Below are 25,442 nucleotides of genomic sequence, written 5' to 3'. Positions count from 1 at the left end.
CCAAACTGTCATGGAAAACTCTCAAAACACTTTTTTTTTTTTTTTTTTTTTACAATTTTCAATTGCATATACCACTGTTTTTGAGGCATCTTAATTGACTGATGCACTGTATGGAAAATAGCATTGATTAAAATAGTAAATAAAACCTTATAAATATTGGACAAATACCTGCTGATGCCATCACCTCCAGCAGTGAGTGATGACGGTGTTTTCTCTGGACTCAAAGGTCGAGGTTCTTTGCTTTCATCAGATGTCAGCAGTGCAGTTTCTCTGCACTCCTCTACTCGTAGTTCTCCTTCTCCATCGCCAGGGCTACTGCCACTGTCTGGCTTGTAGGTAAAGATAATAGTTGGCTTCTGGGTGGGATCCTCTGGTTTGGCCTCAGTGAACCAGTGTTGTTGCTGAGCTGGCGGTGGTGGAAGCATGTGAATGACTGTTCCATCAAGTCCAACCAACTTGCCCTTCTCCTTTTCTCTCTCCATCTTCTCTCTCTGCTCATCCTCATCTTTCCGCCGACGAAAAAAGCTCTTAAAGGAGATCCAGCGTTTAGGTTTGGAGCCTTCTGCTGAAATACGTCTCCCTTGTCCACCAGGACTTACTTCACCTTCGCTGGGTCGTACAGGAGAACTCGAGGCAGAACTCTTGGTCCAATTGCCAAAATGTCTCTGGAGTATGTTAGATGCATGGTAGGGGGAAGATGTAGATCTTGGAGGGGGAAAGGGGGCACTGGGTTCTGACCGGGGGCTGGAGAGTGGGACAGCAGCAGAGGCACTCTGGGATTTAGACAAAACTTTTGAGGGTGTCTCCTTCTTTGGCTTGGAAAGACAGCCATCAGTTGCGGAAAAGAGAGACTTAGGCCGAGTGAGGGTCTCTTTCATGGCATCAGGTGGGAGGGCATACAGCTCCTCAGAACTAAAAGTTTTGGCTTGTGCTGAGGGTGACTCGGGAGGAGACAGAGGAGGGTGGATGGAGGCCACAATCTGTGAAAGCACGGCACTGGCCTCCTCCCTATGGCTTACCACTGTCCCAGAAGACAAAGCTAAGTCTGTATCATCATCTTTGCTGCAAGTAGCATCTCCACCAGTCTTGCAAGTGTGTGTAACAGCATTGGCAGTAGGGCTGGCTTTAGGTAGGTTTGCAGTAATGGCAAGATTTGCAGGGGGATTTGTTGATGTAGTGGGAGAGAGAGGCCCAACTGCAGAGCTGATCACAGTGCTTGTAACAGTGCTAGAGTCTGTAGTGGTTCTGGGTTGTAAATTTGGTGCTTTTGAAACCGTGTCAAGTGGAAATTTTGTCTCTTCAAAGGAAGTTCGCTCTGATGTGCCTCTACCTGAAAGAGTTTTTTCTGTTGAGGAGGACTGGACACTCTCGGAGGATCCAATCTCTTCATAAGTATGGCTGGCTACCCTATTACCCACCCCTTTTGTTTGTGGTAGTTCCCCACTGAGTCCCAAAAAGCTCTTGTATACAGCTAGGTTGTCATATGCACTTGGGTTGATAACAATAGGTACCTTGACAGCATTCTTGGAGCTGCGGGCATAGGCTGGCTCATCTCGAATAATAATGGGAAAAGGAGGCATACCTGCATTATTGAAACTGTTGAACTTGATCTCTGATAAATTGGGGGATTTCACAGGTACAGTTCGGGAGGAAGACAACCCAGCAATGGGAGAAGTGGGAGCTGACTTGTGACTGCACTGCAGAGAAGTGATGGAGGGGCCAGGACTGCTCCCAGCGCCAAGCTCCACTTTAGCTATCTTTTGGCGAGGACTTGTGCTTGATGTCCACACTTCTTGGTAGCGTATGCTGCCTGGTTTCTTCCGGGAACTACCTGGCAAAACAGCAGATGTGGGTGACGTTGGCATCACAGGAGAAGATGGGGAAGTAGGGGATTTCGGTGATAGGGGCTGGACTAAAGGAGTGCTACAGAATGCCGTAGGGCTGGAGGGCATTGACAGGTTCCTGGGTTTTGGAGAAGAGTCTGGAACCTGTTCATCTTTATTGGCCATGGATGCTGACACATCCACCACAGTGTAAGGCTTACAGATCATCGATTTTTCCAAATTTACTACACGGTATGGTTTGGCTTGCTCCTCTGTGGGACTAAAACTTATAGTGACTGGTTGACCAGGAAGGGCTTGAGGCATGGGCATGCCTTCTCGGCCATCCTGATCTTCTAATCTAATGGCCAGGACAGCCTTGTGTGTTTCAGCCACCTTAAGTGGACTCAGTGCTCTGCTGACAGGTTCCTTTGTGCAGGGAGGAGGTGCCTTACAAGAAGTGGGAGAATGCAGGCCATTTCGAAGGGCATAGTGGGCACTGCTCCCACTGCTGGAAGTTGTTCGAGAATCTTCTGGTAGTGACGACGATGATTCTGGAGAAGTGGTCGACTCTGAATTTGACAGGAAACCGCTACCTTGCATATCACGTGGCCCATAGGAAAGAGGGGCTCCATTGGAATCCACCGAGGGGTATCCATTCAAGATTTCATCATAGCTATCATCATAGTCCACTGCACAAATCCGCTGCAGTGAGCGGTTGCGAAGTGGCACAGTATTCCACTTTTTCCCTGCAGCAAAGGGCACTGGAGACAATGTGGCAGCACGGAAATTTGCAAATCGGGGTTGGCCTCGCATACGGATCTCCATGGCTAGCAACTCTTCATCACTTTCATCCCAGCTCTCATGTTCATCATCATCCCTTTCAGTGTCTTCTTCCTCATCATCCTCTTCGTCATCATCTTCACCTTCACTGGAAAACTCTGGGTAGCAAAAGCGACCACCCTCGGTGCTGATGATCTTGGCGCTATCACTAAGGGATACTCGTTTCTGAGCACTGCTGCTTCCGCCACCACCACCACCACCACCACCACCACCACTACTGCTGCTGCAGCTTCCTATAGCCAGACAGCTTGATGCTGGTAAGCCTCTTTCTAAGGATCGCCGGTATGAACTACTGATTCGTCCCCAGAATAAGTCCTTGGAGCCACAAAGGGGTGTGGGGCTAGAGCCAGGGCCCAAACCAGCAATCTCCTTAAGGACATCTGTCAATCCACTGTTGTTGTTATTTCCACTAGGTGTCCTTGGGCTAAATTGTCCATAACCCTCAATCTCCTCACTGCCACCCTCTCCTTCATTGTTGTTGCTTGGCCCTCCTGGCCTCTTACGATTTAGTCCATTGCGATTCCAGACTGTGAAGGCAGATGTTTTGCCCTGTTCTATTACATTTGGTGGTTGCTGCAGGTTTCCATCTAAATCCAGTCCTGCAGAAGAGCAAGGCAGCATCATAGTGGGCTTAACGGCAATGGTCGGCTTCTTTGCCACTGGTGGACGGAAGTGTCCTGAGCGAGCAGACCCACTGCCAGCCCTTTGGGAGTTAGTGGGAAGGTTGGGGTTGCCTCTGGCTCCAGCAGGGGGTGGATTCTGCTGCTGAGTTGTTGGAGGCCTCTGCTCAGAGGGAGGCTTCCCTCCACCGCTCTGAGACAGACAGTGCAGACTCTTAGGTTTAAAGCAGTTCTTGCACTCGCCTGGTTTCCACACGTGCTCAGTGAAGGTGCTGCAGGCTGACATGGCTGCTGGTCCTATAAGGCAGCCTGTTCAGTCAGTGGACAGGAAACCCCTCCATGAAGTTACAGGCTACAGGAAGTGACTGTAGAACAACAGTGATGAACACTATTCACACCTTAAATGTGGAGGACACTGGATCTGTAAGACAAAACAGAAAAGACAATCACGCATTAAACAAATGTAAGAATTTGTAGTTTATTTAATTTAAATATTAATTCAATTTCTATGCCACAAATAATTTACCTAAACACACTGCACATAGCTGAAACTTTGATTACCAAATCATATCCAATGCAGAACAAAAATCTTAACCCAATACAGGAAAATTAGATACCACCATAATAATACACTTGTTAGACACACAGCTGAACTCAAGGAAAGTGGTAGAACTGCGGTAGAAAGAGAAATGTGGAAAAACAATCTGTGGTTGAGAGAATGGATTTAGGAGGCAGTGCTACATTGTCTCCATTAGGTGGCAAACTTTCTCTATGCAGAAGCCAATCCATACTATGGGTCAGTGATCTGTCTCCTAACCCCAAAACAGACCTTTAACACTTGAAAAGCACAGGGGCTGAAGGGAAGAGGATTAAGAGAGCTTATTTTTGAATTGTTGTCCTGTGTTGTCGTTGCTGGCTGTTTCAGTCGGGCGTACATGAAATAAAGTTACTGATAGTGCTACTGAATCAAAAACTCAAAGTCCAAAATCCTGTCAATTCCAGCAGCTACATGGAAAATGGAAATTAAAAGTGTTCCAGCTGAGTTCATATGCACAAATGTCTGACAAACAGCACTGATGTGGAGTTTTGCAGATTTTAAGTTCCACAAATCTCTGTTTAAAAGAAATCAAGTATTGCAAAAAATAAAAAAAAAGTTTAAAAAAAACAATGCACCACATATCAAATATAATGACAATTTAATTTAAAGTTTTTGTAAAACTATTTGACTGCCTTAAGAGTGGGACAAATATAATCAATTAAAAGGTGCCCCCCAAAAAATCAGCCCACAAATAAAGGAATTACAGTTAAAACTTCACACAATTCAATCAGTAAGATAACAAAGGCTGACATTTTAAAACCTGGACACAAGAATGGTTTTAGGTTATCAGCACCAGTGCATACATATCAGGCACATCCTGTTTCCCTCAGCCAACCAGGTCATACTTAAATACTTGTAAAATTACACGGTGCAACAGAACACCATGTTACATCCATTCCAGTCAGTACACAGACCAGATCCCAGTTATTTGCAAAATATATTCAAAGAAGGGAAAGATGGGATTAAACATCTTTGTGGAACACTTGTTAAATTAGTTTAAGCCCCCCCTTCAATACAAATCATGAATCTAATGGAGGCGGAAAGACAAAGGAAAACCCATTAGCATTTAAATTTGCTTTATCCCGATTGACCATCCACATTTCTCATAACCAATTATAACAAGCTCTCAGATACCACATTAACATCAAATCCATGGATAATAAGGAGTGTGTTGCTGAAATAACCAATTAAAATCAAGCTGTTACATGAATCCCTGTTTAATATCACGCAGGAATCGGTATGTTACATAACCTGACACAGTTTTCACATTATTTTTACATCTAGCCTGCTCTGGACAGGTCCCCTCAAGGACAGAAGATATGACGTTATGGATGAAACATAAAATATTAAAAACTTTGTGGATAGGAAGAAATTAGGTCAGAATGAAATGCAAATAATAAGGCAATGAAAGGCACATTAGTAGCTACAGCTTTATATAAGAAATTAGTTCCTTTGAACCTGCTCCCTTTGCCTCAAAGTATATAAAGTTTGCAGCACAGATGAGTTCACTATGAAGGTCTAATAAGATGAACACAATGTTTTTTTCAGTTCACTTCAAAAATGTATTCCACTGTCAGCCAAGGAACTCGTGCAAAACACTGGGTGATGACAAAAACCTGATTTAAACCATGAATACAGGTAGGGCTCTGGACTGTGTAAATACAAGGTTTGTAGATAAAAAAAATGTTCCTTTAGTCATTCACTGTTCCTACTGAAGCTTCACCACACCCATCCTCTCCTGACCAGCTTATTGGAATCAACTTGGAAATATCTACAGAATATAAAATAAATACGGGGGTTGTACAAGAGGCTGCTTATTGTCCCAACCAAAAGAAGAAAAAAAGCATAGCTTTCATCTATAATAAAAACTAATGGGCAATGTGCTGCAGGCCTGCATCTGCTCTGGACTATGCTCTTGGACGATATCAGAAATTTGCCTTTCCTCCATGGAGACCAATCAATAGTTTGGAATTTTCTACCTCAGCCAACACAACCATATTCTTTGCTCAAGCAATATTTTATCTATTAGCTGGGGTTTGTCAGCTCATTTAGTTCAACATGTAAAGGCTGCCACAAGATTATTGTACAATATTTGGCTTCAATACACCATTGAGTATAGTGTGCGTCTGAGGGAAATAGCCCATACAGACAGTCAGATAGTGTGAGATATTGCTGACTGGGAAGCAAACTCTACAAAATTGTTTGGCTTTGCATGAATAAAAATAACCAAAGTTTAGCATACAACAAGTGTAGTATAATGTAAATATATGTTTATATTTTGGCCTTTCATCTGATCATTGTGTGCTTTGAACAGCTGGCTGACTGATTACTGACCTGGCCGATTATGGTATCCTAAACCACGCATTTTTCCGATTATTATTTTTTAAACCAATTCCAGATAAAATAAAGTTAACTTCAAAATGTGCTACTTTGGCTCTGACACAGCCACATCTCTCTCTCTCTCTCTCTCTCTAATTTTTTTTAAATTTTTTTTTACTGCAAATCGGTTCCTCATATCAGTTATATGTCTCCTTGACTACTATTAATTGATATTGGTACCGGCCCTGAAAAAAATGTATCGTTCGACCTCTAATTTGAAGCAAATCTATATTTCATCAAAAAAAGCTGGGGTGTGACTCATTGTAGGGCTGATATCATCGGGGACGGGTGAATCAGTCTTGGAGTCATGGATGTCAAATCCTGCACAGAAGGATGTTACCATGACAACGCCCAGGGCCAGACACAATAAAGCAGGAACTCCTGAATCAAACTTTGCTCACCGAGTCGCAATGGGCGGGAGAAGATTTATCCTGTTACACCACACAGGCTGGACCTCACAGGAAACGCAGACTGTAATTCAAACAATATTTTTCAAAACCTGTCAGCACTGTGACACGTAAGCACTGTGTATTTCTGTGGCAGACTTTCAAAATTGCATGCACAACCGAAAGAACGGCCCAAGAGAAGTCCAGTGTGTTCCTGTGAAATGTCCGCAACAGTATTTACAACGACAGCATCCAGACTCCTAAATTCCTCAATATGCAACAGAAAAAAGTTAAAAATGTGTGTCTGCACATGTACTTTTCAAAGCTTGACAGCAGAGAAAGGCATAACAAAGTAATGTTAACATTGATACCTAAATAACTTTTTGCACATTGAGAAAAAGCCGAATTTTAAATTTTTTTTGATGAGATCTGCACCAGGCAGACTTTCTTTGTAACTACAAAAATTCTTCCTTGACAGACAGCAGATGAGGAGGCAGAGGGAACAGTTTTCTTTGGGAATCAAGAAAAAAGCCTTCTTATTGTGTTTACAGTCTTCAAAGCAGCTAGATGGATTTATAAAAAGCAACTCCCAGAGCACATTCTACTCAGATAATTCAGCTTTTCAAGCATTCGTGTTTCTGATCACGCGTCTGAGAATCAGGAAATATCCAATATTCAGTATGTGCCACATACATTATGCCACTAGCAGAACTCTCCAGTGGTGGATGTGACTACATATTTTACTTTTCTCGCCCTCCTCATTAAAATTCTGTTGTTTGATTTCATTTTCCAATCCTTCCGCAGTTGGGACTGATGTGACGCTGCATACCAGTAAACAAAACTCAGTTATATTTTAGATTCTCACTAAGCCGAAAGCAAAAATTAGTGCCATGTTGCAACTGACAAGAAACCATACCATCTAATCTTGGATGACAGCTATAACTTGGGGACACTAGCAATCTCATCTGCCCAACAATCCTTTCATAAACCATGCCATCCAGTATTTTTAGTTCACACAGCTCACAGTGCTGGCCACATCATTAAAATATGATAAATCTTCTCCACAGAAAGAGTGGGGAAAACCTCTGAGATACAAGCAATCCCTCTTCCTTATGTAATCATCTTGGTTTCAACATGAAAATGATTCTATCTGCGGTTATGCCTTTTGCAGTATAAGTGTTCCTACTCATGGCCATCAGCCAAATAATACACTGCTATTTTTGTGTTTCTTTTGTTATGTAACAGATATTATGCAATCCAATTGAGATGTGATGAATTACAATACAATAAAATTGTTTCGATACAAACCCTCATGAATACTAAACACTGTCAGTGCAAGGGTAGGGATTCTTTGTTTGGATTCTTCCATGATATTGACATTGTTTTATTGATCCAGTTTTTGCTTCTGTCCACAGTCTGCAACATCTTTGATGTTGATTAGAGAGATATGAAGTGGCACTAACACGACAGCCACCGCCAAATATTGGACAACGGGGTACAGCCGTACATATTTTCTCTCTTCCTTTGGATCGCTGCTGCCTTTCTCCTGCTTTCTCTGACTTCAGTGTCAAAAAGTATTAAAAGCTATTAAATGGGAGTAACAACCTTTGACACTAAACACATAAGTTGATTTTATATTGAATATTATTTATTGAAGGTACCCAAATGCACACAAAACATGCAGTGCATAATTTGTCTACATTCTTATTGCGGTCTGCTTAGTTATTCTCCTCCGTCTTGTTTTTGTTTATTACTGACTTGCCTTTCATGCATATTTGATGAGGCCAAAACATTAGTGTCGACGGCTTAAATGGATCCCTTATGTATAAAGACTGATGACTGTCTGAGATAAAGGAATGATGGTTCTCCATTACAGATATAATTGTGTTTTGGAAATTTTGATTTATTTGTTTTCAGAAAGACAAAAAGTACCCGATCAAAATGAACTAAAGATCTCTAGATCCTTAACAAATGCCCAGATTTATCTTCAGTGTGCCTGAGAACAGGGACAGGGGTTAGTGCTTCCTATCTGTATGTTTAAAAATCATGTTACAGTCTCACGTAAATTGTTAATACTGTGTCTAACATGCCATTTAATGAAGTATTAACTTCATTTTGATCACTACATTTGTTCAACAGAACCTAATATTTCATTAGGAAATTCAAACTGGCAGTCCAAACTGGAATCGGGCCATGAGAAACCAGTCTGAGGCTGGAGCTCATGGATCAGCACTGCGTGTGTGGGAACATACCAATCATAAGAAGGACTAAAGCGTGTTTGTTAACTCAGCTCTGCATGAAGCTCTGCTGCTCGTGCTGCAGTTATTTTGTTTTGTAAATTTAGTTTTTCAATTATATGTGTCAGCATACAGTTTGTAGATTTCACTAGTCGAAACCACCTGGCGCCACACCCTGCAGGCCTGATTGATATGACTGTAATCTATCTATTGCTTGCCCAGTCCAATAAAGGCCAGAAATACACTCATGACCTCTTCGGTATTCTTGTATGTTGATATTAAAGTTTTGGATAATTCTGGAAAATAATAATTGAAGAAGTGCAGCGCAGTGCTATAACAATCTACAGTGGTAATACTGTAACAGTGGCATCCAAATTGGCTGTTTATTGGCTGTATCTTGAACATTCTGCACAAATGCTTCCTAATGGTTCAATGAAGACTTTTAAAAGATATTTATCTTGAGGCGGAAAGCACTCACGGGTTATCAACATATCAAAATCCTACGAATGAGTGGGAAGCTTCATCAATCACTGATGCGCCATACGCCCCATCTCTTTCAGTTACTGTGCAACCAGTGTTGATCTGCTGCATATTAGGTTAGAGAGAGAAGAACATGTGCAGTTTTCTCCACTACTTAAAATACCAAATCTTGCCCAACAATGAAATGAATAGATGAGGAAAAAATTCAGAGGCTTCCTTCACACTACCTAAGATTCACAGTGGAGGAAGTGCTCACCTGGGAGACCTGTGTAGACTTTAGCTAATCGTGACCAGTGTTCAATTTGAGAAAGAAAACATCACGAGAAGCCTGCACACAACCAGACGAAATAAAAAGAAGTATGTTCAGAATTTGAATTCCTCTTCCCAGCAGCATAAAGCAGGTGTTGCTGGTCATGGCTAAAGATAAAATGCACATTAAAATAAAATGATCAGATTAGTATCTGTACATTTTAAGATGTTCCAGAGTTGAGTTTTTGGTGGGCAGTAAATTAAAGTACACAAACGTAAAGTCTCAACATGGCTACTATGTGTCACGTCTCTGCTTTAAGACACATCTAATTCTTCTTGGTCAAGAGGTCACCTACAGCATAAGTGAGACAAGCAGTAATGAGGTTTTAGCATTCAGCTGCACACATGCACTGTACAGCTCTACATACAAGGACCATTCAGGGAAATGAATTTGTGTCTAGGCGAGTGTGTGTGTGTGTGTGTGTGTGTGTGTGTGTGTGTGTGTGTGTGTGTGTGTGCGTGTAACTTTTAATGGCAAGAAAAGGCCGTCCCTTTTTCCCTTCAGAAACATTTTAATGAACTATGAATACATTTGGAGAAGTGCATGCCTCCGTGTTTGATCCAAACAGCATTAAATGATACTCGTGCTGTCTGTGTCCTACTGCTGACAGAGTACACATTAACATGCGCACACTTCACTCGGGAGAAAGTAGCAGCAAAAGATGAAAGGTCAGGTCGGAGATGCCTCACTGCAGAGCATGCACTCATTATCCCTGTTGTTAACCTCAGCTGGCCCGATGCCTGTCCTCCTCTCCTCTCGTCTCTCATCCGTTTACTAATGCTTTTCTTTGTCATCTTTGTTTCTTCCTCCTCCAATTCTCTCTCTTTCAAAGTTTTGCTTTGTTGTTTGTCCTCTTCCCTCTGGCTCAGAATTTTCCCACTCTCTTCTCTCTCCATCTCCTTGTCCCTACCCACTCACTTTTTATTCAGGCCGTTTTTCTGCAGGCTTTTTCTCACTTTTGCTTTCTCCTCTGAGATATGTAAATCTGTCTCCCTGCTGCCCCGTTTTACTTCAAACAGTACTTCAAGAGGAGGCTGTCAGACTTAAATTATGCAAACAACCACCACTGAAGCCACCAATAGCTAGAAGATGACCACACGCACAATCAGTGGAATCTTAGAGTTTTTACTCAGCCCTTACCAGTAAAAACGCTTTTACACTTGTCAGACAGAAAATGTACATCGCAAAGATGCGAACACCGAAAACAAGCTTTGGCCCAGGAACCTCAAATCTATCTTCTGATATGTTCATTTTGACAAATGCACTCTGTCAAATTTTTAAGCTAAATCGTACACAGACTCCCTCAGAAAGCTTTGCTGCTGTTTGTCTGTGGTTGAATAACATGGTCTGATGCTCAGTTCTTCCTGTCCACATGTCAACACGTGTCCTGGAGCAAGATGCTGAACCCTAAATTTCACTTTGTAGAAAGGCTACCATCTTGCTAGATTGCTGCTATTTGGTACATGAGTGTATGTGTGTCAACCTTTGAAATGATTTGGATTAATGCATGATGCAGTTCAGTTCAAACATAGGAGTGATTTTTGGAACCTACTGCCACTTTTGGTAAGATTTATATCTCATGTGTTTGATACACCTGCATTTGGTGGAAACACTGCCTCTGTAACTCTGTTAGTTGTCTTATATTGTTTGGTAGAAACATAGCAGAAATGTAACGGCTATGAATGATTTTCATTATTTATTAGTTGGTCACGTTGATTTTTTTTTTTGTCTACAAAATCCAGAGGAGACATACTCACATTAACAAGTGACCAAACCAAAAGACAATCAATTTACTTGTCATATAAGACAAATAAATGTTAATTCTGCACACATCAAAATAGTTCCTGATTAGTTTTCTGCCAGCCTATTAAATGTTTTCCCTCTTGGCGTAATTACTTCATATATGAAAAGCTTCAAGTGGTTATTTAATTATTTTGTCCACCCTGTAAAGTCCCCCCCCCTATCTGTGTTTTCAGTGAAAGTGAATGTTCCCAACTGTGCTGTCAGGGATTCTGATTTGTGGGTAGGCCACAGGACAATATAAAGAAATTTCACAGTTGTAAGAAGACAACTGTGGCTGCTGCCATGCTGAACATTCACAACACAAAGAAACAGATGCGCACACGCACACGCACACACACACACACACACACACACACACACACACACACACACACACACACACACACACACACACACACACACACACACAGATCTATGCCTAGATGCACAATTCAAAACCTCATACCCACAAAAATGTTGAAACTTCAGTGGTGCCACTTGTGGCTTTCACTCAATGACAAAAACATGGAAACAACAAACTAGTCACACAGATGAGCACACCAAGCAGCAAAGCTTTGCTTCATTAAAAACAAAGACAGTGAAAAAAAGATGGAGAGGTTTTAAGGGCAGTAGTAGCATTTTTTTTGCGACTGTAGTAGCTGGTGCAGAGTTAGCTGTTCATACGAGATGCAGTGTTGGCCCACGCTCTGTGACCATCTGCTCCTGATTTGATAACAGCAAACACTGTCTGGTTTTGAGCCAGGCGAGATATCACACAACACCTGCTGCTTGGTGCCACTACCATCAAGACACAAGCCCCATGGGACTGCCAAGTCAGACCCAGATTTGTACTGGGATAATAATAACTTCTGAGGAGTAACTGGTGGGATAGAACTTTATTTACTGAAAGCTACCCAGTGAGGCTAATGCATAAAACATTCCCCTCTGTGTGTGACTTTTCAAAAATGAAGACACAGTTTAAGAAGTCAGTTTAGTATGCAGTGAAACAGCTCTGATCTTAGCAGTAAGGTGAGTGCAATCACTGTGCAATGGGGAAAGGGATTAGAGAGGCAACCTCTCTGTGTGACTTCATCTTCTCCATTTAACCCTGACAAAAATACAGAAAAGAAAAAAGAAATAACTTGTCAAGTAGTGAGTATTAGTAGTATGTTTCACCTATGACGTTTCTTCATTGTATCCCAACCCAGTTTAACTGTGGGAAAATATTTGTACTTATCTGAAATGACAAAACATGACTTGGCTGGCAAACCACTAGACTATACATCTCTTGTGAATTTGGACAATTTCCTTTCATAATTACAAATATTAAAATCCTAAAACACAATGGTGTTTGTGTTTTTAATTACTAGTGTTATAAATGATTGTTACACAGAGAGAACTTTTTCAAAATCAATTTTTCAACTCCCATACCAGCAGCATCTTTCATCTTTTTCATTCACCCTATACACCTGAGGCCTCCCTCATCATTCCCCCCATCAGTTATAGCTCAATGAACTGACATGCCAGAGAAATACTCATTCTGAGGAAGACAAAGCATTTGGGACCTGTCTGAGACAGACAGTGAGCCCGTCACTGTGTGTTTAGCAAACCAGCACATTTCAGCTGGAGTGGAACACCACCACCACCCCAACCTCACCTCTATGCCGTTTCCACATGGTTAAATTGATCCTGACTCAGGGAGACCAGTGTCTGGCTGTTTGACTGGCTAGGTGGAGAGAAGGGGATTCGATAATGGTGTCTGTAGGTGTGTGTCAAGAGTGCGTGAGTGGTGGAAACATATGACTGGAAGAGACAAGGCGAGAGTGCGCAAGTGTGGTCTGAATGTGAACTGCTGAGTAGGAGAGACAGCAAGAGGAAGGTAACTTCTCTTTATCTTTAAAGAGCAATTTAACACACTCTCTGGCTCGAACACGTCCACTTCAAAAATCATATATGCACTGAAACCCAACGTCACCATGATAGTAGTAGTACAGCAGCAGTGACTCTTGTATTTGTCACCACAAGGAGGTTGTTGGAGGTGAATCTGGGTGTTGGGAGGACTCTGCAATGTTTGGTCAAATGATCCATTGATTGTATAATGAAGTCACTGTATACTTACAAAGTTACTTTTTATTGCTGGCTATAACTAAAAAAGCCAGATTTAGTGTTTGTTCATTTATCCCTTTTTGTATAAACAGCACTACAATGTCACAATTAGCTTTGGGTTTGGAAATACAGAGCTTCATGGTCTACATAAAGGAAAATCATGTTTATATACTGGGAACTACTGGACAGGTAAGGTTTTTGGTCCACAATGTGACATTCAAAGACCATGGAACTATCCAGGTCTGTGACTCTGTGATACTGGAGCAATGTCCTGTTTCCAGACAAAGCTCTTTTTCAGTGCCAACACGGTGTCATGTTTCAGTGAGACAACTAAAAAGCAATACAGATGAGAAGGACAAACTATTATTATTCCACCAACACTTAGCTTTAGTCTATTGTTCTGCTGCCAGTAGTAGTCACTACTGGCACAGTTAAACAGCAGCTGCACTTTAACTGGAACTTACGTTTACTGTTTTAGCTGTTTAGTTGGTTCTACAAAAAAAAAAAAAAAAAAACAGTTAAACAGCAGCTGCACTTTAACTGGAACTTACGTTTACTGTTTTAGCTGTTTAGTTGGTTCTACAACCAAAAAAAAAAAAAAAACATTGTCTGAAGAGACTATATATAAAATAGATGAATCAGTCAAACTTTATTACAGACTCAGAGTCCAGATAACAAACAACAAAGAAGACACAAGGACATTTTTTGCTAATTTTGAATAATGTTTCTTCAATTTTCTTCACACTACATAAGTGTTAACTGACTGTACAAGCTGGGGTTAGCGTAATGCAGTCGTTGTCAGCAGCAGGGCAATCACATTTATTCAAAGTTTAAAAACACTTGTTAAAACTTGGGAGAACATCAAATTTTTAAGCTGTAATGACTTGCGCTGTCTGTATGAAAAGACCACCGAAAGCTTGATTTGTGCTCCTGCGTGGAATCTACTAGACTCTATCAGAGCCGACACATGTATACTTGTGCACTGGTGTGTTTGTGTCACTCTGCAATTACACCATCAAATTGCTAGTTAGAGGTGTGGTTCCTATGACACTGTGTTGACTTTCTTCTTGTACATGAAACAATCAAGAAGCAGCTCATGTTGGAGTTGAGGAGAATAAATGTTTAACAACCGTTATTTTTACCGAGAACACTTCAAAACTGAAGAGAGACAAGAAGTCTGAACCAAATGAGTCTGTGCATGGATTGGTAGAGATGAAAATGAGGTAACAGAAAATGGTCACCGGTGTTGTAGCTTTGCATTTTGAGCAGGCCAGATACAAATACATACTACATATTGTATTTTAGACCCAATCACAGTTATTACAGTCTGCATGCACATTGAGGTACATGTCAGGCCACAGCATAGGACACAATGTAGGGTATGTGGCTACGCTATACATATGGTGCAGAATTAACGTTGTGTTGTAAATCAAGCTTGACTCTACAGCAATAACACATCTGAGGGCTCACCTGCTACCACAGTGAGGCAGTGGATGCACCAGAGACAAGTGGAGCAAAGTCAACTGCACTTTTCAAGCTTTTTGAAAAAGCAACAGCATGAGTAGGCAATTACTCAGTGGCCATTTTTCTCTCTTTACCTTTACTATTATGGACACCATATACCATTCATGTTCATTAGATTAATTACTGATCTGTACTTCCCTTTGGGGACTTGCCGTCTTTCACTGGGGATTTGTAGTCATTATGAAGCATATAGTGTTTTACCCACAACTGTTTTCTCACCTTCACCGGTGCTTACAGCAAACACTTTTAATGCCAAGCACTGGCACTGATCAAAAAAAAATAAAAAAATCAACAATATATTACTTTTATTCCAGATTCTCCAAAAGCTTCACAGATTTAAGGCATCCAAACCCGTAGTTTGAATTTCAAACTCAACATATCAGGAGGTTTAGTAATTCATCAGCAAAGCACAATGTGACTGACAATAAGAGACAAAAAGCTGTCAACTACACGAATGTAAGGATCCATCTCACATAGTTTTATCTATGCGAGGCATGTGAATTCCTGGTGACATTTAAAGGACAGCATTTGCACAGGGGACAAGCTATTGAGTGGAAGAAGAAGACAAAAAACCTTGATCTGAGGATACTGAGACACACAGTGCCAATGCATAGAGGAAGACTGTGAAACATGGAAAGAGATGGAGAGCAAAGAAAAAGAGATGGGAGAGATTAAGATGTAAAGAAGAGACGCATCAAAACCACAAGCTGACGTTAAAATTTCAAATCAGGTTCCACTACACTTACCTCTCCACAGAGAGGCAATGTTTTTCCCCTGAGAAATGTCAGTATGTTGGGGACAGAAGCTCATTTCCCACCCAGAGCACGTCCATTGAGAGAGAGTGGGAGCTCGCTGAGCCTGGTACATAATAGTGGAATAACTGAGGCTGAAAGCTGAAGCCATGAGGAGATGGGATATGGGATTTTCTGCCGCTTCATGGCAGAGGGCTTGAATGATAAGACAGCCGTGGCAGCGGGATAGACAAGAGCAGAATAGATATGAAATAGAAACGGAGCTGCCGACCAAGAAGTCGGGAAGTGGGAGAAAGCTGTGTACACTGTTGTTTGTTAAGGCGACAGTAAGCCAGTGTCAGCTACCACAAGTTCTTTAAAAAGGAATTCACCATCATATCAGAAGCTTTCAATATGTTATTTGGGATAGAATGAAAATGGGCCAAGAAGCACACGTTGCATTATTGTAAGTGATGCAGCAGTTAACCAATGCTGCTTTTTATGAGTCCTCATGCTATGTGGAGTCCATCAACCAGCCAACTACAATGATAAAAAACATTATAAAATATTTTTCCATTTTGAAAGAAGCAGGTGCTTACTTTTTGTGACAGTTTTTCATTATGTTTCCAATCCACTAGTGTACATACAGCAGATCCCATTCACGACCAAAGCAACGTTAAGAAACATTCAAAAACACTTTAAATTAGGACATTTTAAAATAAAAAACATTAATAACCTAGTCAAAGACAACCCTACACCAAAAGTATAGTGGCCATTTGTCTTAACATTAGTGATTTAGTCCTTGGCTCCTCTTGGCCACATGCTAAAGCATCCTGATGGGAGATCATGAACCTCAAATTGCTCATATTGCATGTTAAAGCAACTTAAGGCCAGGCTCAGACCACAGGAGTTTTAAAATCCTCACAGATTCTGAACTCAGTTGCATCACACTATAAGGAGAAACTTCATCTTATCTCAGATATGCACACACTACAAAATTGGACAAGAATCCCACATTACACACTACAATATATTATCATGATTACTGTGCCAGAGGGAGCAATCAGGAAGCTGTGAATCACATCATGTGACCTCATGGAAAAGCAGACGCTTACAATAAGTAGACTGTGGTGCAACATCTTGCTGTAATGCTAATATTACTTTGCAGTGGGAAAAAAAATAAAGAAAAAAACGGTTGGGAATATAAACTCAGCAAGAGATGTCGATAAGGGACGTTAATGTTCAAAGTAAACAAGCTACTCCCTGATTACATACAACTGTTCAGAAGCAACATTGGAAACTATGAATTAAGACAAAATGTACATTTAAAAAATTTAAATTAGCGCTTGTTCACTGGCCTGCGGTCAGTACGCCTTATAGGAGTTTTTATCACGGTGTTCCTTTACTAGCTAAAGTCTGACTATGCACTCTGCTGGCCAACCTCAGATCACTACTGTATTAGATAGCAAGAGCTACTTACAGGTACCACAGCTAATCTACCATACTTAAATTATCCATTAACTAGAAAAATGGAAAGAGACAATAAATATTAAATGACACTGAACAGATCTGAACTTGATCAGGTTAGTTAATGTTGGCCTTAAGGACTAGAACGTTTAGCATTGCTTAGCGACAACATCGGCGACTGCTGGCACTAGTGTTTAATGTAATGTAATGTAATATCACGATAACTCCTAAATCTTAAACATGTTTGATGTCATCAAGGCAGTCCCTACAAGTATGCGACCAATCTCCCCACTTGTCAGGAGGTGTGACATGGACGTAAATCGGTCCAAAAGTCCTGATTCTGTGCCTGGTATAATTTGCTCTCGATGAAGACATCAACCTAGTAAATGTAATAAAGTAATGTAATGTTGTAAAAACACTTAAAAATGTAAAGGAATGTTTGGGGAAAAAAGTTCTTTTCAAACATTGCAATGAAAACACTGCTTTAAAACTAGCTCAAACATTTGGCATTCATGTACTCCAGTTTCTTCTTATCTATTAGTTGACATATACACTGATACTGCTGTATCTACGTGTGGTTACATAAACTGATATGCTTTCCTTGGTCTTTGTATAAATCATTTTGGCTGGTCATCGCAAGGGATAATGAACACAGCCACAGCTGGGAGCAAAACTAGTAAAACTCAAGGCCCTGAGCAGCAGTTCAGCACTTTGGTGAAGGGCGCTCTGACAGCAGTAAATGAAGTGTAGGCTGCACTTATTGCCTCCTTTCCTAAGATTTTCTCAGCTCATCCAGGGATTTAAAGTGATGACCTTGAAGCATCTCCCCCAGCTATTCAAGCTTTTTCTCCTTAAAGTACAGTTAGTGGTGTCAATGACTAATCTCTTCACTTAGTCATGGGTGCTAATGGTATGTAGCAAGTCTGTTTCACTGTAACTGTCTTTGCATAAGAAAAATCTGAATCCAGCGCCGAACCAAGAATGTGGACTGAAGTCACTTGTGTGGCAAATATTTACTGAGCTACGTGTGAGTGTGTATGCGCATGCACATGGAGGTACATGCCAACCAGTTTCAATTTCAGAAGCAAGCCAACTCCGCGTCATAGCTGACTTGTTCTACATAATTCCCAATTTCGACCGAATTTCAGTTTGTGTCCACCGAGACGTGCTGCCAAAATGATTCTGCTGTAAGCCACTTCAGCTTGAAGGAGCTTTTCCACTCGCAGGGCTCTCATTAGCTGCTCAATTGAACTTGTGTTTTGAGCAGAATCAACTATTCAGCTGACATAAAACACGTTCTGGCATTTAGAAGTGATGTAGAGCTTCAATGGACTGAACATTCTATTTAAAATGAAAGTGAAAAGTCCTCTCAGCTTTGTAACTTTTCTTTAATAAAACAGCATCAAGGTGGAGAGGGACACAGAAATGCATGTGAATCCTGTAACTAAAACAAAAGCATTACAGTGCAGAACATGAAGCCAAGTGAAAAGCCAGCAATTTTAGAGAACTCCGACTGAGGCTTGAATGACCTTCGCAGCGAGAATAAAGTAAACAGTTTCATCTCTTTTTTTTTTTTAACTGTTGAAAATCAGCCGTGAGTGTTTCTCTTTTGGTAGTAATAGCTAAAATAAAGACGTATCATCTTCCAGGGTGGCATCAACAATTAGACTCACTGGGTCATATTTTTTGTCTTTATGAGAGAGATGCCTATGTTCACAAGTATTGATTTCAGCAAGGCCAGCGGGATCAAAAGATGGATTGTCACAGCGAGTGGTGAATCCCATTAAAAACAGGGACGTTCTATGCAACGAATTAATGGCCAACCATAACAAGCAGAAAGTTTGCAATTAAGATGTATTAGTTTTAGAGATAAATGCGTCTGAAGGACAAGATTTAGTTAAATATCAATACAGTGGTAAATCATACAATTATAGCTAAGGTGACCTGCGGGGAGGAAAAACAGTCTGGAAGAAAACACGCACAACTGAAGACACAGGAAGCAACAAGTAAAGTAAAACAAAGCACAACCACAATCTTCGCTATGGGAATTACAGAATGTACCAACAAATGAGTGTTAGTGAGTGACATGGTATGTAATCTACACAATTTCCTGAGAGCTAATTTCACAATCCAAACAAGTCACCGAGCTGACAACATGCAGACCACCGTGGAAGCCAGACGAGACAAAGGAGGTGAAAATGAGATGCAGAGAACTTAAGTTTATCTGCACTGTTTCTGCTTTTCGTAGCTGGTTTGAAATACTTGCAGAGAAGTTAACATCCTATGAGAGTCTTTCTTTGTACGTTTCTGTAATGTTGCAAACTATATGACCTGGTGTTTCAATTCTGATAAACGTGACAGTCAAGAAACAGTCTTACCACAGTTAGCTATGAACAATGAAAGTCTCACTATAACACCCCAGAAAAAGAAACTTATATATCAGAAACAGCTTCATAAAATAAAAAAAATACTACATCCACGGCACAAGAAAAACGCCAGTGTTGTGCAACAGCCATTCATAAACCCATGCATGCAACACAGACAAACAGCGGCAGCCGCGTACAAAAAAAGGACAGAAAGGGTGTGACAGCAACACGAAACAAGAAAGAAAGAGCGTGCTATGTGTAATAGTGTTCCGTGTGCTGTTGTCAAATTAAATACAGAAAAACCTCACTTTTGTAGATGAGATTAGCAAAAAAAAAACAAAAAAACAAACAAACAGATTTTTACACAGCCAAACCAGTATGACTCTCAAGACACATGGACTAAAGCCTAAACATCCATCACCGAATGATATAAAACATTAATAATATGCTATGATAATTAAGACAGACTTAAACATGCTTGAGACATGCTTTACATCGGTGATTTGCCTTTACAGCGTTCATGTTGCATCAAGGGCTCATCCATATTGATGAAACACAAGATGGACTGAGTGTAATGGACTGAATCCAATGTGATGAACTAAGTGGTTAGATGGCTGGCTCTCCATGTGTATGAAGGGTAGCAGGATTCATGAGCTTGAGTGTATTTTCTAGCTGGTTCCGTGTGTGTGTCTGTGTGTGTTTGTGCAGCAGCTGGTCTCTGTATAACGGTATATCAAGCTCTTGGGACAGTCACAAAGCACCAGAAACATGACAAAACAACGATGTGTGTCAACATGACATTCTCTTCTTTGCAAGTCTGATGCCATGGTGTGAAAGTGAGGAAAGATTACAACTGTCATGCTTTTAATCCAACAGGGGAATGCATCGCAAACAACCGATGAGCTTCGAGCCCCCACAAACGCTAATGTCGATTTAATGTTGGAAGAACAGACGGTTGTTTCCATGTGTGAAAGCTAAATGTGAGCTTTAAATGAATGGTGGGGTTGGCCTGTACTCCTCAACACAATACATGTAATGCATGCAGCAGAGAGAATGCATTGTGTAATCAAAACTCCTCTTTCACTCACAACTGTATTGAGCGGATCCATAAGGACATGCAGTGGGCAAACTCAGTCACTTGGGCACATATTTTAGCTGCGACATTTACTACAACTCCTCTGTGGTTCCTTTAAGTCTCATGTCTTTCCAGAGTAAATAAACTAAAAAATATGGGCTGCACAAGCCCTTTTGGTAGTCATGTTGACAGACAGCAATGAGTAATGTGACAACCAAATCTCCTCATTATAAGCTCACCTCCCGTAGCTGATTCACTGACAGATTTGACTTGTAACAGCCAATGCGAAACCAGATGATACTGTCAAAACAATGTGCTCACTGCAGCACTGAGGCTCAGTCATTATCCCTTGGCAGCTCCAACTGTCTCAGTTGTTGATGCAGTTTAGCTTCAGTGTAGCCAGTGGAGATCCAAGCTGTGGGTCATTTTCCCTCAGCTTACCGAGCGCTTTTGTCTTTTTTTAGTAAGGCAAGGTCAACTAAAACGGCAAACACAAAAACGCATGAACATTAATGTTTTCGGATTAAAGCACACCTGCACATGTAGCAATGTGTGTATGTGTCACATCTCATTTTCCTCACCTATTTTTAACCTTTAAGCGAAGCGAAAAATAATAAAAATCTGACACTTCTCCCTAAGGGTGAAGACTGTCAGAAGGCACACTGTATTAAATCTTCAGAGGTTATCTAACTCTCTGCAGCCTGAAGGCTGACAACTGAGTTTCTGAGTATATTGCATGCAAACAAGATGGGTAAAAATGTATAATAATAATAATAATAATAATAATAATAATAATAATAATAATAATAATAATTTTATCTGCTGGCAATTGTAGTCTATGGGCAGGCATTACTTAAAACACCACCTGAGACCATTAGGGCAACAGAGTGAGTTGGTGTAGAAACTCAACGACAAAGAGTGAGTGAGAGAGAGCAAAACCAAAAAAAAAAAGAAAAAAAAGGTGGAGGGAAACAAGAAGGAAACAGCATTCCAGTGTAGTGTTTGGTATTGTGCAAGCTCTGGGAGAGTTGCTGCAGTCTGGCCTGGGATAGAGCCAGTGCAGGTCCCTGGGGAGACCAACCCGTTGGCCTCCAGACAAACACCAGCAGACATAGCCAGATGTGTGGGAGTGTATAATACAGACAAAAAGAACAGGCAGATTTAATGACACACACTCCAAAGAAATACAAATAAAAAGAGCTTCTTTCCAAAAATAAATATTGGCCATTTGGAAAATGTGATAACTGCTCAGAGTGAGATTCATTATGTAATGTGTGCTAGTAAAAGACAGAGGATGTCTGGGGAAAGCTGGAGTGTAGGGAGTTACTATGTACATACAGATGTATAATATATGATGCTCAGCCTCAAGATACACGGTAAAAGTCTTCTAATATACCGTATTTTAAACAATACATACTGTAGCTGCACACTTAAAATAACGATTGGTAACCTTGTTAAACATTGTGTGCATCTAAAGCAGAACGACATTTTAAACCTGCCTTGTTAAACAAATTCATATTACACTATCTGTATACCTGATGCTAATATTGAGGGCTGAGTAAAGACATATAACTACTTGCCTGAATGACTGCATTCAAAAATCCTCCATTTTTCAATTTATACAAACTAATAGTAACAACTGATGTCCTTAAACACGTTCCAGTGAAAAGCAGCTTTAGTGGAGATATTTTTCTCTACTCACATTTATATTTGCATAACTTCTACCCGATCACATGAATTCTGAGCATGAACAACATGTTCTTCCAGGAAAATCAGTGCACATGCTGCCTCAGTGTCCTTGTCACCAGAGCAGGTAAAAATGTGCAACGTGATATTGTCACAGATTAGCTACTTGGCTTGGTGCTTCTTAGCTTTTAGAGAGGAGAAACTCAGCTGTCCAAAGTCATGTGCAAATTCAATGATATGGTACGTTTTTATTTTTTTTCTCCATTCATAACACTTCCCTGGAAATTCTCCTCGCTAGCAAAACTAGAGCGGACACAAAAAGAACACTTAAACATACTACAAAGAAAACAGCCAGAAGGACACTGGTAGAACAGATCTAGACGTTGCTCAACGTGAAACCCGCTGGCGTTTAACTGTCATGGTCAAACGTGAGCCATGTTTCTCTGGGAATGTTTAATAAACGCTTCCATACAACTTGAGACTCGACAGAAATAAAACATGGAAGATGTTTTGCTCCTGTTTTACTGTGGCAGACATGGGGACAAAAAAAACCCCCAAAAAAGTAAATGCGCACATACAAAACATAAACATCCAAACCCTGAATTACTTCGCACACAACTGCGGCACTGTAGCAGGTTTATATTAATGCAGAATCCAGTCGTAGGGCTATAAATAACAAGCATGTCATCGTAAGATTTTTTTCTCTCTCTCTCTCACAGTTTTATCTTCTCTCTTTCACCCACACCAACACACACACACACACACACACACTCTCTTTCATACTCACTCGCACTCTCCACACTCGGGTGTAAAACTGACACAGTGATTAGCCAGGGGCAGGGTGGTGATGACTGTGGAGAGCTCATGAAGGTTTTCTCCCCCCTGACTAACATATCTCCCCCCCCCCTCAGCTTCCACTCCCTTTACTCTGAGGAACAGAGGCTTGTTTGGCACCAGGAAGCATCACACTGAGAGCTGAATATTCCTGCAGCGCCAGTGGGGGTGCAGTGAACAGTAATCAGTTGGGATCACAGAAAATTCTTTTTGCCTTCAAGACTGTAACATCACACACCCACATCCCCAAAATGCCGGCAATAGTTTCTCGCGCTAGCACAGGTTTTCTTTTGAGGCAAGGCAGGCGGCGTGATCACTTCCGGTGATAACTTCTGTTGCATTAATGATTTTCATACTTTGTATGAAGTTTAAAGTTCTTTTTGGCAGCCGTTATCTCAAATTCTTAGCTTTCTATACAAACCATAAGAAAGGCAGAGAGAGATTTACAAGTTTTCTTACTTTAAAAAATTGTATAAATGACTATAACTTGCTTTGAAAATCTGCACAATGCAGGTACTTGATTTAATTGTCTGTTTGTCTTTGTACTAAAGCTGAACAATACTTTGGCTTAATAATGTACAGTCATTACACCTTTTATGCTGCTTCTCTCTAGCAAACAACTAACTAATGATTAAAAAACAAACAATTACAACTTTGTTTAGACAATTTTCACTATTTAAAAATGCACATATACGCAGTAAGAAAATGTAAAGATGTGGCGTACGTTTAAAAATGCAATACAGCCCAAAAACTGTCACTCTTCACACATATACATCCAATACTAGCCTATCCAGACTTTAATTGCTCTTCTTGGAATACGGGCATGGGAACATATAGGTTGAATATATACGAGGATACAAAAGAGAGAAACAGCCCCAAGACAAAATTGAAGCTGCTGGAAAAACTTGTCCTACTTTCTTCAAAGAACAATCGCCTGCTTCTGCTACAGTGCTCAACTCTGGGAAAATGAGAAGGGGGGAACAGATTTGATAACGGTTCCCAATTACCACCAATAAAAAGAAACAGTGTTTCTGCGAGTGAAGAAATTCTCCTCCTTTTCCCATGCTGGTTTTGGACTGTGTTCGGCTGATGGTAATGGGGGACAGGCTTATTTCACTAATGATTTAACCATGGCTTTGTCTGTTTCTCTGCCTGCTAACTGTGCTCTTTGGAGAATGGCTACGCTAATCCAAAAATCTGGCTCCAGTTTGGAAAGCATTCACAGCTGCCTTTCTGTGCTATGTGAAATCACAGAGTTTATTCCCGAATGTTGCAGTCTTTGGTGTAAAAAAAAAACAAAAGGGGAAGGTAAAGGAGATAATGAAAGTCAATGCACTTCTAATCAGTTTTCGTTTCACATCAAAGATTAAGTTCCATATACTGGCATAGCTTGTTATTACATAAGGGTCATACAAAATTCTGGGAGCTAGAAAAGTATTTATAACAGAATAATTACAACAAATCTACCACTCCATTGTTTGCAGCATTTTCCAGCAACTAGTTTTGGAGAGACATGCATCTGTCAATTTCACAACCTGAGCAATCATACTTTTTAGTATCTTAGAGGAAGGTGAAAAGAGAGGTGGGCCAAGAAAATACCGCTGGCATCAAGAGCTTGAAAGATAATACCACATCCTCCAATTACACTGAACCCAACACCGTATCTGCTCTTAACTGCCGAGTGCAAAAACAAACCAACAGCAGCAAAAAACTAATGGATGCTGGAGAAGGCAGAGGCGGTGGGAGAGAAGCCATCCTACGCCACTATCGCTTCCAGATGAAATGCATGGGGGACAAAGGCAAGAAGAAGCCTTTGGGTCAAAAGCTTTGAAAAGAAGAGCCTATGTATGCTTTGCACAGCGGCTTACACAAGGTACAACACCTCTGCCTTTGCCTGAACAAGCGTTTCATCCACCTTGCTTCCGCCCAGCAGCCCGAAACTGTTTGAGTTGGTGCATGTGTGTGAAAAACGCTGATGGGTCTCATTAAAATAGAAGAAATAAAAATAAAAAACTCACACATTTCCTGCTCGTTGCTGCCAGCGAGTGTTTAATGCCACTACATGTAGTAGAAGCATGAAAAAGCGAATTTCAGCATTATTACCACATGGATCCATTTCTTCAAGGAGTATTAAGAATGATCAAAAACTCAGCTGCAAAACTTTATTTCAAATCTCAGCTATTTGTCAGAATTTTTTT

The 25,442-nt window shown here is 40.8% G+C and overlaps 1 protein-coding gene across 2 annotated transcripts in view; it reads right to left on the bottom strand.

Moving 5' to 3' along the window:
• peak1 (pseudopodium-enriched atypical kinase 1) overlaps window positions 1-25,442 on the bottom strand; it is a 112,906-nt gene that overhangs the window by 23,378 nt on the left and 64,086 nt on the right. The window contains exons 1-2 of one of the 2 annotated variants that reach the window (XM_008290650.1): window positions 17,748-17,758; window positions 169-3,704 (exon numbers count right to left, since the gene is read on the bottom strand). In XM_008290650.1, coding sequence (XP_008288872.1) covers window positions 169-3,569 — 3,401 coding nt within the window. In that variant the 5' untranslated portion in view covers window positions 3,570-3,704; window positions 17,748-17,758. Of the gene's footprint in view, window positions 1-168; window positions 3,705-17,747; window positions 17,759-25,442 lie in introns of those variants that run through there. The other variant, XM_008290649.1, reaches the window with a different exon arrangement.

The sequence above is a fragment of the Stegastes partitus genome, unplaced genomic scaffold (genome assembly GCF_000690725.1).
Source record: "Stegastes partitus isolate 25-593 unplaced genomic scaffold, Stegastes_partitus-1.0.2 Scaffold689, whole genome shotgun sequence".
NCBI classification, from domain to species: Eukaryota; Metazoa; Chordata; class Actinopteri; family Pomacentridae; genus Stegastes; species Stegastes partitus.
This window is presented reverse-complemented; position numbering and strand designations above follow the sequence as displayed.